We start from the raw sequence: 20228 nt of genomic DNA on the forward strand, positions 1-20228 counted from the left end.
TAAATTATCAGGAAATTTCAATTTGAAAGTGAACTAATCCTTTAACTGCAGTGACTGCTGCAGGAAGATCCATAAGTGTGTAGTGTGGTGAAGTGTGTAATGTCTGTTACTGGGGAAAATTATTTTTCGGTGAAATTGGTCATCTCCAATCCAAAGACTGACTCTGACTTTTGGCAGCGGTGACTTGTCCAAATCGGGACAAAAAGTCGTGTAGTGTATTCCAGCCTTAACATCTTGTATATTGCAAATATGTTATTATATCATAGTAGATGTTTTAAAAGTGCCCAATTATTTCTCAGAGGGTTCTTCAAATGCGAAATGAACTATTTTTTCCTCTCTGATGCCTCGTTTCTAATGGGTGGGGGATATTTACTTGTAACTGCTTTTAAAATTGTTCTAAAATATGTTATGTATATCCATATAAATAAAAAATGTGCGTTCTTGTAGTGCTATCCACATATCGTTGCAGCTACAGAGTGATTATTCACATAAAAGTCAAAATAATGGGATAATGACAACACAAAAAGCGCATTACATTCAAGCTTTAAAGATCACGTTAAAGTGCGTTTAACCACTATGTGGCGCCAAAAAACTGTTTAAGTGTGGATCTTTCAAAGGCTCTTTAAATAAGACCAAACATTTTCTAATCTTGTGAGACTGACCTTCTGTTAATGTTATCAAGGTCAGTTCTGCTCAACTATCTCCTGTCTACTGATATGATTATGATTAATAATTATTATATTCCATTGTCAACACTGATATGGCATATTTTGAAGGACTGTGGATGGAGGCCTGTCAGTTGTTTTGTCCTCTCACTTTCTTTTGCAGTCTAATATTTTTACATACAGTATTATCACAATTGACATAACAGTTGTGGTGTTTAAGTATCAAATGCTCAATACTGTACAGTCCTGGGCAAAAAAAGGGCCGAGTCAAAAATGCCAAAATATTTAGTGGTTTTTAAATAGTCTTAACGATATTAATTACAAAATCACTGGTCAGGAAATTAGCAAGAATTGCACAAATACTGTGGATAAAGTAACAGCATGGAATAGCCTTTCCCAACTTGCAGACAGCTTTTTACAGGAAGAGTCAGTGTTGTTCCACTCAATGTTAATGGCTTTAAACAGTTCGTGAGTGGCTGAAAATTTTCTCCCAGTTCATTTGAGTTTAATGCGAGACAAATACTCACTTTAGGGTTCAAATCTGGGATCTGACCAGGCCAAAACATGAGCCTGATAGACTTGTTCTGAAGCCACTTCTTGGTTGTCTTTGCAATTTAAGCATGACCATATTCTTCATCTGATCATTCCTCTTTATATAATAACTTTTGATTTGCGGAAAGCAAACCATTCTGCAATATTCTCCTGTTCTCCAAAGCATTAAATGACTTTTCACAGTGAATAGCTCACCAATACAAGCAGCTAAAAAGGATCCCCACACAATGACAGCTCTTCCTCCATGCTTCATGGTGATAGAGATGCATTTAAAATTATATTTCTCAGCAGATTATTGAAGACACTGCTCTGGAGCATCACTATGCAACTTGTGTTTTATTGTGATTCATTATTCCACCAAAAACTTCATTCTATCTTTGATGTTTTTTTGAGACAGTGATGGCTTTTTAAGTAGTGCATTTGCTTAAATTTTTGCTAATTTCCTGACCAATAATTTGTGGTTAAAGGGATAGTTCACCCAAAAATGAAAATTGTGTCATTATTTACTCACCTTCCTCATGTTGTTCCAAAAAATGTACGAGTGTCTTTCTTCTGTTGAACACAAAAGAAGATTTTTTGAACAATTTTAGTAACACGGTAGCCATTGACTTCCCTTTTTTTTTTTTTGCCTGCTATGGAAGTAAATGGCTACTGCTGTCAACTGTCTGGCTACCAACATTCTTCAAAATATCTTCTTTTGTGTTCAACAGCAGAAAGAAACTCGTACAGGTTTTGGGTGAACTCTCCCTTTAAGACAATTAAAAGCTTAGTGTTTGGCCATTTTTGGCTTGGCCCATTTTTTGCCCAGGAGTGTTTACATATTTAGAGAATGACAACTCCTGGCTTCTAACCCTTTCCTTCACATATTTCTTAAAGTAATGCTGAAACGATTCACTCTGCAGGACCCAGGTGGGAATGGACTGCACAATCCCGCCCTAAAGGAGAATTACACGTTGGTCAGAAACAATACATTTGGTACATGTACAGAAAATACACACTCTTAAAAATAAAGTTTCCAAAAAGAGGTTTTAACAGAGGTGCCATAGAAGAGCATTGAGTTCCCCAAAGAACCTTTCAGTACGCAGTTTTTAAAGGGTTAGTTCACCCAAAAATGAAAATTCTATTAATTACTCACCCTCATGTCGTTCCACACCTGTAAGACCTTCGTTCATCTTCAGAACACAAATTAAGATATTTTTGATGAAATCTGAGAGGCATATGACTTGTCCATAGAGAGCAATATAATCAACACTTTTAAGGTCCAGAAAGGTATTAAAGACATTGTTAAAACAGTAAATGTGGCTGCAGTGGTTCAGCCTTCATTTTATGAAGCGACAAAAATACTTTTTGTGCACAAAAACAAAACAAAAAGAATGACTTTATTCAACAATCTCTTCTCTTCCCTGCTTTTCTCCTTAGGCAGATAACGCAGAAAGCACAGTGAAGGCTTCTGTGTTTACGTCCGAATGCCGGCTCAGTATTGGCCAGTGTTAATTTTGTAAACTATGACGAAAAATGTTAATTGACGACCTTTTTTTCCATGACTAAGACTAGACGATGAGAGACGACACCAATATCATTAAACGATAACTATGACTAAATCAACACATGCAATATTGTTGACGAAATAAGACGAGACTGAAATGTGGCTAAAAGACTAAAAGCTTTACCAAAATCACTCTTGAAATCATTGTTTTTAATGTTGATTATACTATACGAGCAAGAATACAATGTTTCCCGAATATCCACACAATTTCAAATGTGACGATTTTATACAACAGTTCAAGAAACAAAAGGGTAATATTAAGTGATGTACATTTTAAATAGTATTGTATATTTTAATGTAATATTAAAAAGTATCACTTTGTTTTTATCATTGTATTTATTGATTTTTTTTTTATCTAAAGCATTATTTATTTTATAAAGGTATTTATAAAGGTAAAAAAAAAAAAATTCACTGGAAAAAAAAGACGATTTAAGAGGACAAATATTGTCTCTTAATTGAAAAGGTGTAACTGCAGTCTAAGTAGAAAAGAGAGGGTAGGCAGAATTAATTGATTGAGTACTTTATTTCGAGCCATAGAAATAAAAGTATTGTACACAGAAAAAATGAATATATTGTACAATATTATACCCACACTGGGTAAAGAAAAACAAACAAACAAAAGAAATAATCGGAATAACAGTATTTATAAATATATTTCAGACATGTTCACAGTTTATCTATTATTATAGCTCGAAAAGGAGTGGGAAGAAGACAAACTTATTTAACCCCACCCCCTATTCATCCTAATGAATGGTTACCAATATAAAGAACAATATAATTATATACAATATCTGACCTATGTCGTACATTATACCTTAATAATTACATCTAAGTATAGTACATTACACACATATGCAATGTAGATGTTTCTTTCTATGCTTATATTGGAGTTTACGATATATATGTTTCTATGCGTATAAGTTTCTATGCTTATACTGGATATTACTGAATAAAGTTGATATTTTGATTTGTTTTTGCGCACCAAAAGTATTCTCATTGCTTCATAAAATTAAGGTTGAACCACTGCAGTCACGTCAATGGTTTAAATAATGTCTTTAGTAACTTTCTGGACCTTGAAAGTGTTGATTATATTGCAGTCTATAGACAAGTCATATACCTCTCGGATTTCATCAAAAATATCTTAATTTGTGTTCCAAAGATGAACGAAGGTCTTACGGTTGTGGATTGACATGAGGGTGAGTAATTAAAGCTGCAGTCCGCGATTTTTCCTCTTTGTCGCCATCTCTGTTTGAAACCTGCAATTGCGGTCATATGCGAAACAGTTATCTGTACGTGCGTTGTTCAACGGCACAGCTCGTCAGCGCGGGTGAATCTAATGCTTGCTGTCAATCACTGCACCGGTGGATACTGAACTTCAGAATCACAGATTCTACGTCTTGAAAGTATGACCAATATAAGAATTTTCGCTGGAAAATATTGTCTGAACAAGTAAGTAACTTCTGCCACTTTTGTTCTGACCTACTGAGGAAAAAAGCATTAGGCCTACAATAAATCGCACTGCCAATGATGATTAAATCTAATGATCGCTTAGCTCGGATCATGTCAAACCGTGCAAATTATTACTGTGATATTGTTCTCAAATTGTTAATGTTAACAACATCAGCATTGCGTGACTGTGTATTTAGTGTGTATTAGCGTTACCTGTATATTTCAATTTCTGTAGTCACTCCACAGTCCAAAGTCTTTTGCTTTTTGACTTCGGGTGAATCTCCAGTTGTCACTGATGATTGTCATTTGGATCTTTCTGGATTACAATCTGCCATCAAAATGATAAGTTTAATTATTTCAGCTGCTGTGAGAACAGGCTATAAATGATCCGCTACAAGCAGCATCCTCACGTGATAAAAACGACTAGCTGGGACTCCATCCTTTCTGTTTACAGACGTGACGTAATGACACACAGAGGAACTGTTGCATGCTTGAATTTCCCGCGGAAATCCACCATGTCACTCTTATTATAAAACATTATTACAAGCTTGTGAATTGAGCTAAGATAATGAGATGCTCAAAAATTGATTTTGGATCATTTTTAACCAAAAAAAGTTACGGACTGCAGCTTTTCATTTTTGGTTGAACTAACCCTTTAAAAGAACCATTTTTTTTTTCTTAGTGCAAAGAACATTTTAATAATCTAATCAACCTTTTCCCACAATAATAAATCTTCTGTGCAATGGAAAGGTTCCATGGATGTTAAAGGTTTGTCATGGAACCACTGATGCCAATAAAGAACCTTTATTTTTAAGAGTGCAGATATGTATATATAATAAACAGATGTCATTACCAACATGGTATGAGTGACGCTGCCATATGTTTGATCACCAGCCTTCAGATACCTCAATGAGCTCCTCACAAACTCTCCAGCTGTGAATGTAACCATATCTGGCTTCTGATGTCCTGTCATTGATGTTGAAACCCCAAATGGAGCCACTGTCTGAGAAAAAAAAAAAAAAAACATTAGGGAATGAGGACATTGATATCTTACCCCTGATTAGCCGTATATGTAAAATTTGATACACAAAAACATTATTTAACTGTTATTAAAGTTTTTTATTCTACCTGAATAATAATTCCCTTGGATTTATATTCTGCTTGAAGACCTTGTGAAAATCTCTCAACAAAAACCTGAAAATATACATATACAGTATATGTTAAATAATATACACACATACTAATTTATATATATATATATATATATATATATATATATATATATATATATATATATATATATATATTTTTTTTACTTTATTAGCAATGTCAACATAGAGTACAGAATGGTAGTTAGAATTGCAGAAAAAGACAGAACTTTTCAACTTTGTATAGATGTTTTGTTCTTAACTAAATTTACCTTTGATGCTGCATACAAGGTGTAAATGGGGCAGGGTATTTTGGCTATGCCAGAAGACACATTCAGAATGACTCCTCTTCCTCTAAGGAAATACTTTTTGTCAGTGTGCTTGTCATATGTTAAAATATGGGCAACACTTTATTTTAATGGTCCCATTTACACATTCTGTTTACTATAAATAACACTGAACCTACATTTGAACCAACTCTCATTAGAGTATTAGTAGACTGTCTCTGTTTAATATCTACCAACAGACATACTACTGACTATAAGTAACTTTGCAACTACATGTCAACATATTCCACTAACCCTAAACCTACATCAAAATAGAGTGTAACCAAAATTTGAGAAAACAATTATGAGAAAACTATTCAACAGAGAAGGCCAAACCTTTGCTGCATTCCTGGTAGCACAATTCTGCACATCTAAATATGAAGGAAAAAAAAAAAAAAAAAAGTGTGAGCGCATTCTATTAAATATCTAAATATCACTAAACCAATGGTTCTCAACTGGCTTTTCTTTACGATTTTATGTTGGACGTCAAGTGGCCACTCAACATTGTTTAGCATCTAAATTTAACCAAAAAAAAAATAATAAAACATTAAAGGGTTAGTTCACCCAAAAATGAAAATTATGTCATTAATGACTCACCCTCATGTCGTTCCAAACCCGTAAGACCTCCTTTCATCTTCGGAACACAGTTTAAGATATTTTAGACTTAGTCCAAGAGCTTTCTGTCCCTCCATTGAAAATGTATGTGCAGTATACTGTCCATGTCCATAAAGGTAATAAAAACATCATCAAAGTAGTCCATGTGACATCAGTGGGTTAGTTAGAAGTTTTTGAAGCATCTAAAATACGTTTTGGTCCAAAAATAACAAAAACTACGACTTTATTCAGCATTGTATTCTCTTCTGGGTCTGTTGTTCATCCGGGTTCACGACTCGGGTTCAGTGAACCGCAGCGCACTGCTGACGTAAGACGCTGCTGACGTGTTATCTGGTGCGCCAGAGTTTGGTTTACAGTCTGAGGGAGACGCACGCTGTATTTAAGCTATTTTTTTTAAATGGTGTGTATTCAAGCTATTTTTTAAAATGGTGCGTAATTGTGCATGTCGCGGATGTCCTAATCGTCAAAAACAACGACGTAAAAGTGCATTACCAACGCCGACAGATGAAAGGATTCAATGGAATCAATTCAATGGAAAGGATTCCGGAAGAGAGTACAATGCTGAATAAAGTCGCATTTATTATTTTTGGACCAAAATCTATATAAGATGCTTCAAAAACTCACATGGACTACTTTGATGATGTTTTTATTACCTTTATGGACATGGACAGTATACTGCACATACATTTTCAATGGAGGGACTGAAAGCTCTCGGACTAAATCTAAAATATCTTAAACTGTGTTCCGAAGATGAACGGAGGTCTTACGGGTTTGGAATGACATGAGGGTGAGTCATTAATGACATAATTTTCATTTTTGGCTGAACTAACCATTTAAAATGTATTAGCTACTATTATAACGAACTAACTTATAACTATATCCAATTAATTCCCATGGACGAAATCAAGTCCCATCCAGTATTTTTTTTATTTTGCTGTTGGAGAAGCTGTTTCACTCAAATATATGTCACAATAGAGAAGAAAAGACTATCGTAACTTCAATTTTATGCTGAAAATTGTTCTAAATTTAAAAAGTTTATAAACATGTATTTTTGGTAATTATGCACAATTATATCAATAGTTGCATTTAATCAATTGTATTTTTTCCCCGTGCTTTCTGCAACCCTGTCAGAGCTCAGTTTTGGGTGTGACCACTGTGACCCACCTGCCTTATCCATTTGTACAGTATATGAGTGAGTGGTAAAGACCCAGTTACATTTACATGTATGCATTAAGCAGATGTTTTTAAAATAGAGCAACAGTATTCACAGTGTACAGTTCTGTTTGTGTTTACTCACCTTAACCATGGCTTTTACATTGCAGTTGATAACATCATGTATTCTCTAAGAGGCCACCACATGAAACATATAAACAACAGTATCTGAAATACTCTGTAATGGGTCTACCATTATATTTGTGATATTTTATTACAACATGCTTCCATGTACAGTAGTTTTACAGTGGGCATTTTTCTATTGCAAATATCTAAAATAATTCCTTCTACATTGTTAATGGGAGCTGATAGCAGCATGTACTATGGTTTTATGCCGACCTTAAGTAAAGGGAGACATTGAAAATGTACAATGATGAGAAGGATCTATGCAGGAACAGTTTGAAAACCATAATTATTTATAATGATAAATGTATGAACAATGACTGTATGAACAATAGGTGACCTTACTTCTTCCAAATCAGATATTTCAAGTAGCTTGCAGGGTATTTGGCTGGGCAGAATCCCAACGTTGTTCACTGTGTTTAAAGAAAAGTAACCGTAATGCTACTGTTTTTAACATAAATGCAGCTCATATTTGACACATTGAGATCTCTGATATACTGACCTAAAATACCAATATCCAGACCCTCAATGTTTTCTTTAATGCATCCATATATATCATCTTTGGTGAAGTCAGCAGCTATTACTTTGACTTTCCCTCCTGTAGTGAGCTCTGTCAGAACAAGAAAAGAAAGCTGGTTAAACTGAGCTCTAAGACTACAGACAAGCTAAGAAACTGAAATTTCAACAGTCAACACTTCACCGATCTTTCTGGCTGCTCTGTCAAGCTTCTCTTGATTTCTGCTGATGACAATCACGCCCATACCTAGTTTTGAAAGCTGCACAGAAAGACAGGAAATACTAAGATTGTAAAGTGTTATGGAAACAGCCTATACTATAGTGGATGAGCTGGTAATTTATTACTTTAATACTGTCACGGAACACAGACTAGGGAGATGGTAAGTATAAATGAAGACAGGCTTTATTGAACACAGTGGTAATTGCAATGGTGGATATGAAATGTGATTGCAGCAGGATGGACACAGAACAGGTGAGTAGCCACACACACACACACTCATTTAACAGTCACTGATGAATATAATCTGAGCACTTTCCTTTGTTTGTTTTTAGGACGAGGAGCTGAAGAACAGAGATGAAGGAGAATGGAGATGTGGAACAGGAGATGAACATCAGGTAAGGAGTCTTTAGGTGAGTCACAAAGGAGCACATCCAGTGGGTCGTAGACAAGACTAGACAATGAGTGTGTGTGTGGAGAGTCCTATAGAGGGTATGCAACGACGTCACTTTCCCGCCGAAAACGCGCTCTTCCAGCTGGACTGAGTGGCAAAAGAACCTGCTGCATGACTGGATTTAATAGGGGAAACTGCGAAAACGCGAGTAAAACAAACGAATTACACTAAAGGTTGGGCTCGAAAGTGTTCCTTACAACTTGTCAAATAAACCTAATACATGGATATTGACATGCAGCCAGGAATCGTGTTTCCTGACATTTATATGTGCCCGATTTCGACGCCGGGGAAATATATAAAGCAAATCTGCCTTATATAACTACAATATAGGTAGGTTTAAATCCGCGTAATCACTTATATCAATGTTATATCGTCATATTGTCCAGCCTTAAAACATATATAGTTTTATAGTAGTATAGTTTTTGTCAGTGTTGTTTATTTAAAAACACCCAATTATGCACAATATAAGATGGTAAATAATTAATTGATGAGTTGTCAACATAATATATAACAATACATACGGTATGATTTTACCTCAAAATCCAACAATTTGACACAAAATGATAACTGCAAATCCATGTTTCTCTGCTGGAGTCCAGCTGTTTCTGTGAATTGCAGTGATCCATTTGCTTCTTTTTCTGTTGCTTTCTGCAGTTTTTAAAAATATACCTCAGGTTTTGTGTCAAAGCTATTTGTACAGTCGATCACAAAGCTCTTTCCCGTTTTGGAAGTGTCTTGTGTGTTTTTCGCGACATTCACGCTGATAACCAATGCTGCCGCTCAGTCTTTTGCCACTCAGTGGGCGTGACCGCAGTCCTAACGGTCGACGGTGACGTCACGTGCATATCCTCTATAAACAGTGCAGCTGGTGGTGATCAGTGGTGATTGTTGATGGAGTGCAGGTGAGTAAAAGGAGGGATGATGGGAAATTAAGTTCTAAGTGGATGACAGGGTTGGTGACTGTGAGTGTGACAAATACAAAATGGGATCTTAACAAAGAATTTGGAGCAGACTAAACTTCAGATTAATTCTTGTTCCAAGTTGGTTATAGCAGGGCTACTTCACAGGTATACACATTTTTGTGGAAGAAAGCATTCTGAGATCACTTTTTTTGACCAAAAAACAAAACAAACAAACAAAAAGAGTTCTCCTAAATAGCAGTAAAAGTTCTTAGCTAAGAGTTTTCTCTTAAAACCTATTCACAAAGCTGCTGAGACAAACTTTTACTAAGGAATAGACTGAAGTCTTAAGCTAAGAGTAAGGGCGGGGTTGACCTCGTTGCTATGGAGTAAACACACAGTGATTGGCTGATGGGGGAGGAGTCAACGATTTAATCATAGAAATATTGTAGAATGAGGTGTCATGTTTCCATATTAAAATAAAGGTTTTAAAATACAAATGTTGCCCTATTCAAATAAATATTTTAATAAAAATGTTGCCATATTCAAATAAATATTTTTAATAAAAATGTTGCCATATTCAAATAAAGGTTTTTAAAATGTAGGCTAAGTGTCACTAATTAAAACTAATTAAAGTATATACAATTAATTGTCCGCCTCTTTGATGTCTGCATCTCAAGAGAATGCAAAATGCAAGCGACAAATGATGTTTTATAAACAAAGTTTGGGAGAAACACATTCAAACGGTCTTTCTAATCAGCTCGAGAGGAGGAATATATATACACAGACGAGAGTCGACTCGCCTATAGTTACTTCGACAGTTTTCTGCATCCCTCCTCCACCCCGCTCCTCACTCTCGTCTGGGGATATGAGGAGAACTCTGGGTTTGGGCTAAATTCTAGGCTCGGAGCCCTCGATCCCCTTGGACAGCACACCAAATGTGCTTATTTTATATATATATATATATATATATATATATATATATATATATATATATATATATATATATATATATATATACAGCTATGGAAAAAATTAAGAGACCACTCCAAGTTCAGAAATCAATGTTAAGTGGTCTCTTAATTTTTTCCATAGCTGTTTATATATATATATATTTTTTTTTTTCACTCTATTCAATCATTTGTAAGTGTGAACTCATGAAAACCATTGCCACAGGTAATCAGGTAATTCAAATCTATAAATCAAAATGTATTGCATTTATGAAGAAAAAGTTGAGCATCTAAGGCTCGATCGCTATTGCCTCAATGGTGTACAGTGTCTTTAGGTGGTTTAGGACTGTTTGTGATTTGGTCTTAGTGATTTAGGAGTCCTCTTGACTACTCCTAATGTTTCACAGATTTAGGAGCTAGTTCTAGCGCTAAAATGCTTAGTGAAATACTCTTAGAGCAAAAATTTAGGAGTCCTAAAATTAAGACTGACACGCCCATTATTTTTTAAGAGTTTTTTCCTAAATCTGCAATTTAGGAGCTACTTTTAGCCTTAAGATGTTTTGTGAATACGGCCCCTGGACACCATATTACTGAACATGATCAGTTCCCTATAGGAATCCTGCAGCATTATAGTGTAACTTTTCAGGGATCAATGGGTTGAGTAAAGATTTTATTCATTTATATATACACTAAAGGTTTAGGGTAGGTATGATTTTTTTTAATGTTTTTTTTTTTTTTTTAAAGTCTTTACCAAGGCTGCATTTATTTTACCAAAAATTTATAATTTTAAATAGCTGTTTTCTGTTTGAATATACTTTAAAATGTATTCCTGTAACGGCAAAGCTGAATTCAGTATCATTTCAGTCTTCAGTCACATGATCCTTCAGAAATCATTCTAGTGTGCTGATTTGGTGAATCAAAACTTATTTCTTATTATTATCCCCTATAATAATATTCTTCTTATTATATTATTCCCACATTTCAATCCCATGTTTATTTCCTGTTCCTGTAGTTCTTTGTTTACTCATTGGTTAATTGATTATGTTTACCTGAGTCTTGTTTGGTTCCTTATTTGGTTCCTTATTTAGCCATATATTTAAGCCCTCAGTTTGGTTCTCTTTGTCCTGTATTGTCTTTACATGTGTGAAGCTGTTACACAGATTTTTTGCCATCTTTGTTTTTGGTAAATAACTAAATCTGCTGCAATTGAGATCCTCTATTCCTTGCCTGCACTGTGGCAATATTATAGTGGAAACCATGATACATTATTATTTTTTCATTATTCTTTAATATATAGAAACTGCCATTTATTTAGTTCAGTTTAATGCATTGAAGAAAAAAAGTAGTAATTAGTATAGAGTATTTTTTGTTCATAATAAAGATAAGCATAAAAACATTTTACTGTTACCTTTTTATCCTTATACTTAATTATTGAACTAATCTAATATCAATATTAGATATAGTCAGGGCCGGATTAACATAAGGGCTAGGTGGGGCTTAAGCCCCAGGGCCCGCGGGAAGAGGGGGCCCGTGATTGGCTGGAGGAAATGAGATTGACAAGTCAAAGGTGGTTGATTTGTGTGTAATAAAATAATAAGAAAAAATGATTGGAAAATGTGCCTGACTGATAAATCACCATCCAATCAAAATCACTTTACAATTCGCGCCATGACATCGGGAAACGCCTCTTTGCCTTATGCAGAAAATGGGAAATTGACCTTTATTGCTTGTTCAGCCTCGCTGGTGTTCAAAATAATAAACAAAAGTGATAGTGGTGCGCAAAAAAGGAAAAATAAGCTTGAAAGGGAGAAAAGGGGTGATAATCTTACAGCAAAAATTCCCAAACTAACTAACTACTTCGGTTCACATAAAACATCCAAGCCAGCGGAAGACCCCGCGTGAAGCGGCAGCTCACAATTATCTTCACCCACCGACACCGTCGCCGATCTGCGTGCTTTACACGCTGAAGAAGGTGAGATAGCAGCTGCAGCAAGTTATTATTCTTATAACGAGTTAAGCCCTATTCTGATGGTAATTGTTTCTCATGAAAAGTAAGGTGTTTTCAACATTTACAGGGACGAGTCGAATGATTTTATTGCCGTTTGAATTCAGAATGTCAGTGTTTTTCTCTCTTCATCATCACCCGTGTAAATATCCCGAATTAACTTTCCTACTGTTTTTTGACGAACACCAATGTCGTGTGACTTGTCTCCACTATCTGCGTTTGAAGCACATTCTATCAGTTGCAGTTCTGGTGCCTCCATCCATACAACTCGACCTCGACACATTCACATCACATGTTAACACAGCGGTAGAGTTACTCATGGGACACTGCACTTATTCGCAATCACAAAAGTTCTTTATTTGCATGTGCTTTAAAGCCCTGCCAGTTAAACATGTCATTCGTGTGCTGTTCTGAGATGCGCTTTTTCTGACCCCATACACCCGAAGCGTGCACACACACTTAGCCTGTCAAACAGCACCTGACTACTGGACTTCATCTTTCGCGTCTGATTGCGCTATAATACTGTCAAATACACAAAAGGTTTAGATAAACACAGTTGGTTATGTCTGAAATGAGTTGAGAAAATCGGACGCGTGCAGGTCTTAAAGTGACAGCATCCTAATAGTTAGCATGTGGACCCTTGTCCTTAAAGGGATAGTTCACCCAAAAATTAAAATCCTGTCATCACATACTCCCTTTCAAGTTGTTTTAAACCTGAATGAGTTTCTTTCTTTTGAACACAAAAGAAAATATTTTGAAGAATGCTGGTCCCCATTAATTTTCATAGTAGGAAAAAAATATAATGTGGAAATCACTGGGGACCATCAACTGTTTGGTTACCCACATTCTTCAAAATAGTTTATTTTGTGTTAATTAGAGGAAAGAATTATTGTGTCAGCAATATATGCAATACAATTTTAAAATATGTTAAATATTTTATATGTTAAATATATTTTAAAATATGTTAAATAGCATGGAATATTTAGTGTGCTTGTGCTTATATAAAATGATTTGATAAAATGAAATTTGTAAAAATATAAAAATAATAACAATAAAAAAAAATTCTTGTGGTACAAGACACTGTGGCATGGCAATCAGATAAAAGGGGGCCCTTGGTGTTGCTATAGCCCCAGGGCCCAACGTGTTCTTAATCCGGGCCTGGATATAGTCATAGTAAAAGTTTTCACATAGGTGGTAGTCTTTACCTCTTCTGCATATGCTCTGCCTATTCCATCTGACCCTCCAGTGACCACTGAAACAGAGGAAATATTTAGTATTATTCTTGAAACCGAAAACGGTAAGAATAATAATTTGATATTCTGTCTCTAATTCACTGATGTGTCAGGTTACGTAATTCTGAACAAATGTGATCAACAACCTATTCAATTTGAGGAAAAAAAAAAAAAAAAACAATTTTTAATAATTTATACATAATTTAGGCCTATGTCTTTTATTACAGAAAATAAGCTCTGGAGCTCTCAAGCATATCCAGAACATGATAATCTATCTCCCATCACTCCCTCTGAGAATCTCATACGCTTCAGGCGATAGGCAGTCAGTGTCTGTTTGTTTTAACAGCATGTTCTTGAACAGACTGCGCGTACCCACCAGTTCAATAAACAAATAGGAAGCATGAGTGTTGCATATGTGTGAAAAATCATCTTCTCTGAAAGTCTGGAGCTGCATCTTCTCTCCACCTCTGACTATTAGTCCATCAGAGAAGTTCACATTGTAGGTGGTACAATGGAGTGGGAGGAAAAGGGGTGCTGGAGGGCCAGTGGGACCAGTGTATTGAGGAAATGATGTAAGATGTAATTACTGCCTTCATGCTTTCATTGCAGACTAGAAAGATTTGAACTGTCCATGTGCTGTCTTCTGCGTGGGAAAATGGCTTTATTGTGTCTTTCTTCCTTAAGTTGTTTCCCATGCTTTCATTCTTTCTTTGCACCAATGTTCTTGTGTACAAGATGTACAAGTAGTACTCTGCCCTCAGTGAGATCTCACGATAAGCTAAATGTCGAAATCTTTGTGAATCTTTGTGAATCATTCAATCTTCAGTTGGCTTGCTTCAGTTTTATAATTTATAATAAATTAATAAATGCAGTGCTACTTCAGTAAGGTTAACATGCGTTTCATCTGCAGGAAATTTACCACTCACTGGCTGGTGGGCATTGTCACTGGGTGTACAATCTTAGTCATTCTGTTCTCAGCAGCAATAAACCTCCTTGTCAAGTTACATCAGGGTGCAGTACTGGCAGATTGCACCCAACAGGTGCCCATCAGAGCATTCATGGATGACTTGACCATCACGGTAAGATCAGTACCCAAAGGGAGATGGACACTGTAGGACTTGGTGGAGCACGCCAATTGGACAAGGATGGCGTTCAAACCCATTTTCAAAAATCAGTTTCGCTTTAAGATCAAATGGCTCGTTTCCACAGAGTTGGTACAGTTCAGTTCAGTACAGTACGGTATGCAATTATTTACGTTTCCATTGTCAGAAGTTGTGAATGGTACCAAAATACCGTACCGTACCGTACCACTTTTTTAGGACCCTTCCTTTGGGGTACCGAGCACAATAGTACCGGTACCAAAAGGTACACTCACTGTAGAACGTTGATCGGTTGACAGAATCGTCACTTGCGCGTTCTACAAGGGGAATGACAACACAATACTGTTGCAAGACAATGTGTATTTTTCGGCTGTTTTTCAGCCTTTGTTCAAAAACAGCTGCTGTATGTCCTCCATTGTTGTTTACCGTCACTTTTTTCTTTACGCAAGAATGACTACTTTTCCGGCATAAACCACGCCTATCAAGTAAGGGTATTGTTGGCAGTGGAAACGCAAGCCGGATCAGGGTTTACCGTCCCAAATCACATTGTACTGCACTGAACTGAACTGTACCGCTTGGTGGAAACGATCCATAAGAGGACACTATTTCAACGGTCCAAGAAAACCCAGTGAAGAGTTTGGGGGAGTGGTACAGGGCAGACCTCAATGACAAGCACAGTGTAATGGAGCAGCTTACCTGGCAAGTATAAGGCCTGGGGATAACAGCATGGTGTCTCAAACTCATTGAGGTACCCATCTCTACTATGGAGAGGTTGGAAAGGAAGATGAACAACTATTTGAGGAGATTCCGAAAAAGCTTCTGCTCCATAGGCCTGTACAGCACAGGCAGCAAGCTGCCAATAACATCAGTGGTGGAGGAGTATAAGGTAACAAAAACATGGCAGGCTATGATGTTGCGAGAGAGATGTAAGAGCACGTCAGGTGGACATTGAGGTTAATACAGGTTCCAAGTGGGCTGGCAGAGCATTGAGGGAGGCGAAGGAGCGCCTGAATCATGCTGACATTGTCGGGTCAGTGGCCTGGGCATGGTAAGGGCTAGGTTGCTTGACCAGGGTAACCTGGAAGCGGACAAATACGAAGGACTGGCATGGCATGGTGCAGAGGGAGGTCTGTAAGACAGAGGAATGTCAACATGTTAAGTCTGAATAGGCAACTGAATAAGCAGGGCAACTGGACGAAGTGGGAGATTGTGTGGGAGAGGCAGGACATCTGGAGCATGGAAGAGTATTGGATTAAGTTTCTGTTGTATTCCATATACGATGTCCTACCTACTGCATCAAACCTCCAAAGATGGAGGACACAGCTGCACATTCTGCGGAAGGCCAGCTAATCTTGAGCACATCCTCTCTTTGTGCAGGTCAAGTTTGGTGGATGGAAAATTTCGGTGGCAAAATGACAAATTTGAACTCAGCTGGCAGGTGGGGGTGGGGCAGGCAAGAAAGAAAGAAGCCAAAACGACTTTTTAAGGGGCCTTAAAAGAGTAAAGGAATCCTGGCCATGGCAAACGACTGAGAGATGCGGGCAGACCTTAAATTCCCATAGGAAAAAATACATACTAGCCTTGGACCTGACATTGTGCTCTGGACAAAGGGTACCAAGCAGGTGGGTCTTAATGTGTTGACAGAACCCTGGGAAGAGAGGATGGAAGAAGAGCATAAGATTGGCTCTAGGAGTTTCACAGGGCAGTATCTTTGGAGGACCCTTGGACTGCTTGGGATTGACAGCCAAGCTAGGAAGCAGCTGGTAGCAAACATCACCAAACAGACAGAGCTAGCATCCTGGTGGATATGGATTAAAACAGAACCAACAAGATTAAGGGCTAAGAACATCTTGAGTTTGGAGGTGAAGAGCAGGGGTGGAACTAGGATGCTGATTCTCCCGTTGATAACCTGCAGAAGCCCTAAACTCAACCATTAGTTAACTACATTAGGTAACACTGCAAAATATTTCTAAAGCATGTTTTAATCTTAGTTGATGTTCAACATTTACTAATACATTGATAGAATCAAAAGTTGTATTTGTTAATATTATTTAACAGACCTGAGCTAATGTACTAACACTGAACATTTGTATTTGTATTAACTGATGTTAACAAATATTAATAAATATTATAATAATATAGGCCTTTTGGTCATTGTTAGTTAATGCATAAATTAACACTCACGTCTGGTACAGTGCTACCTTTTTTATATATATTAATGTGACTTACATTGACTTGAATTCAAGTTTATGTTCTCAGTTCAAGTAGTCCCAGGGAATATACTGCATATATAGACATTCAATCATGCACTCATACAGGCTGAACCAACTGTGACATTCTAGAATGTGCAGAACATCTTACAAAACTCTCTGCATGATTATATATTCAAAGTGAAAGGAATAGCAGATGTGTTATGTCTAAACATGCTAGAAAACACCCCCTGAGAAGGGACATTGTAATGCACACACACACACACACACACACACCAGGAAGAACTTTTCAAAGCCTTAAAGTGAAAGAATAGTTGCAGAAAGAAAGAAAACGTAATGTTAATTGGATTTCAAATGAACAGGAGCAACCATTCAAAGTCAAGAAATGAAAAGAGAAATAGCGTCCTGGAACATACTGTTCTAATTGCCTTTTGTTCTCTGTCACTCTCAGTGCCGGAATGGAATGGAAGGGAAGCTTGGGAAAAAGTGGCAGGAATTGTTGTTTTGTGTTGCTGAACTTGTATACACAGTATGATTTCAAGAAAGCCATAAGGAGGGTCCCTCTTTTTCCAACAATAAAATTCCTGTTTAGGGAAGCAAGACACTTTGTGAGTGACAATTTAAAGTGAGATGAGAAACTTGTTCCTGGGTCAAACAGTGGAACAAAACCAAGGTAGTGCTGGCTTGTAGGAGGGTGACATGGTTATTCCTTCACTATCACTGTTACAAGATACAAGAAACACTGCATTTTTAAAAAAATGCTTAAATCATGGCAACTAATAACATATATATAAACTAATCATCTATTAAGCATGGTTTAATGCAGTAACTTTAAATAATGTCAATGAAAGTTATTGTAAAGGGTTACCAATAAAATCTAGTTTTGTTTTTTTATGCTAAAAAAAAAAACTCTCTGGGTTACATGACAGTCTGGGTGGTAGTGGGGATTTTTGCAAAAAAAAAAATAAAAAATAAAAATAAGAATAAAAAAATAAAAATAAAAATTGATGATAGGGTCTGTTTATTTATATATATATAAATTATATAGAGATAGATTATCTGTTATATAAAACAGACCCTATCACCCTATCATCAATTTTTATTCATTTTTATTTTATTATTTTGCAAAAATCTTTTAAGTAATATTAAAACTAAACTTGACTGCTTGTTATATACAGAAAAATGCATGAAATAAAATAAACATTTTGGTGTATCTCACCTGCCCATTTCCCCAGAGAGGTGAAAAAAGACTCAGGAAGAGGACAGAAAAACTCTGGGGCAAGCATCATAAGAAGGCAGACTAGTTTTCGTCCAAAAACCAGGATGGTGCAAGTCCCGGTCAAGATGAAGATAATCTCAGTGAGTGTCATGATGGATTTTCTCAAGGCTTAAAGTGAGTCCTTCTTGCTATCTTGATCTGTCTTTTTACTGCCACGGTTCTCATTCTCTCATCTAATCTGACTACAAGCTTCAAAACTCAATGCTGACAGCCCCCTCAGCCAATCAGAATCTTCTCTGCCCATTCTGACCAGGGCATAATTCACATTCCTGATCTGTGTGTGTGTGTGTGTGTGTGTTGTGCCATTTAGTACAAGTAAGCTCACCTTTTGAAGTGAAGTGAATTTAAGTGACTTACCTTGTATTACAGAATGTAGATTCGTTCTGTACTAAGGAATCACATTTCGGCACTTAAATCCTTCACTGCTGTATTATAGAACAGATTTTAAGTGTCTTCATGGTGTTACCCCTGCATACCTTTAGCAATAATTGCTAATTATAGTCCTTCTAGATCAGGCATATCTTCTAAATACAGGCTGTTTGTTAAAAAGTGGATGTTTCCAAGCTGTTTAACTCTCTGACAAACTATGAACGAGTTCATTCACCTGGCACTTTTAGTACTCCCCCCACTCTCGTGTGGAAATTTACCTGAATCTTTTTTTTTTTAATATATATTCTTATTTGTGCATGTGCTTATTTATATGATCAGAAAATGTATAACTGTATTTTGTACTGTTTAAATGTGGTACAAATAAAGCTAACTATAATTAAGATATGACATTCTCACAGAGAAAGATGCTCATTAGTAAAAAAAAAAACCAGACAGATACCATTGGGAATGGCTTTAATGCACTGAAAATCTGCAAGCTTAATTTATTAGTATCATTAGGCCTTACCCTTTTTATGTATATTATCACATTCAGTTCAGTGTTATAATTAATGTAGAGATGGATTAGTAATATAAAAAATAAAGTTTTTTACTCAAAAAAGAAAAAAATATTTTGCTGTTTACACATTTAAACCTGGGTGATCATAAACTGAAGTTTGATATTGTATTAATAATTCATCAGTACGAACATCTAGACCCACCTTTTCTTTAGCCAAACTTGCCTTTTTCATAGGAAGACTGAAAGGTATGACTGAATATCAGCTTTAATATTAACTTGATTTACGTCATTTGTTGACATTTTGTTTTCACATTTATTGATCTTGTGAAGAAAAGTCAACAATCACTCTTTAATTCATCATCACACTAATTGCCCTTCTCTTGCTCTCATCAGCCCCGTCTAGCACATTTGTCTGGCACTGCAGTGTTGAACTCTGTTGCACTTCATTTAAGAAGCTCCACCGCCATCTAGTGGTTCAAAAAAATCACGCCCTACAGCCCAACTGCGTAATGACTTGTAATGACAGTAGTTTTCTATTTACTGTCCAAAACACATGCTAAATTATGCGAGCAGACTCAGAAATGAAACTCGCTCACTCTTCAGCTTAATAAGTCTCATAGAAGGGCTTTGTTTGGCTCTGCCAGGCACTGCCCACTCAGGAATAACTTGAACTGAATGGATGTCAAATGTTTTTTGCCTCATTGCTCCATCTCTAGTTACCAGTTTGTTATATGATTCATAAGGGAGATGTAGAAATGTGCAATCTTCACTGTAATGTTTTCTATTATTATTTAACGAGCACTTCTAGTCTTACTAAATCAACATTTGCATGTCGGGATGAAAC

At 36.4% G+C, this 20228-nt stretch overlaps 1 protein-coding gene across 3 annotated transcripts; it reads right to left on the bottom strand.

Moving 5' to 3' along the window:
• hsd17b3 (hydroxysteroid (17-beta) dehydrogenase 3) lies at positions 1-19102 on the bottom strand. Of its 3 annotated transcripts, none has more exons than XM_048210819.1 (11): positions 18439-19101; positions 13883-13929; positions 8400-8412; positions 8139-8246; positions 7982-8049; positions 7599-7643; positions 6023-6057; positions 5633-5714; positions 5341-5406; positions 5066-5215; positions 1-2152 (listed from the first exon to the last, which is right to left on the bottom strand). In XM_048210819.1, exons 1-11 carry the CDS (start codon positions 18587-18589, stop codon positions 1976-1978), a joined length of 942 nt encoding a protein of 313 aa, XP_048066776.1. In that variant the 5' UTR covers positions 18590-19101; the 3' UTR covers positions 1-1975. The 3 variants fall into 3 exon arrangements, with proteins under 3 accessions (XP_048066776.1, XP_048066775.1, XP_048066777.1); XM_048210818.1 differs by having other exon boundaries at positions 8337-8412; positions 18439-19099; XM_048210820.1 differs by lacking the exon at positions 1-2152 and adding an exon at positions 4487-4540 and having other exon boundaries at positions 5118-5215; positions 8337-8412; positions 18439-19102.
• Positions 19103-20228: the final 1126 nt, after the last annotated feature.

This window comes from Megalobrama amblycephala, linkage group LG12, assembly GCF_018812025.1.
Source record: "Megalobrama amblycephala isolate DHTTF-2021 linkage group LG12, ASM1881202v1, whole genome shotgun sequence".
Lineage (NCBI taxonomy): Eukaryota > Metazoa > Chordata > Actinopteri > Cypriniformes > Xenocyprididae > Megalobrama > Megalobrama amblycephala.

Bases quoted from the DNA above. Each gene is read 5' to 3' on its own strand.
- hsd17b3 (XM_048210818.1), bottom strand. From the start codon at position 18,589: ATGACACTCACTGAGATTATCTTCATCTTGACCGGGACTTGCACCATC. The intron at 5,715-6,022 runs GTTTGGCCTTCT...GTATTTCCTTAG, and splicing joins CTACCAGGAATGCAGCAAAG to AGGAAGAGGAGTCATTCTGA. The intron at 5,407-5,632 runs GTAAATTTAGTT...GTATATTTTCAG, and splicing joins CCTTGTATGCAGCATCAAAG to GTTTTTGTTGAGAGATTTTC.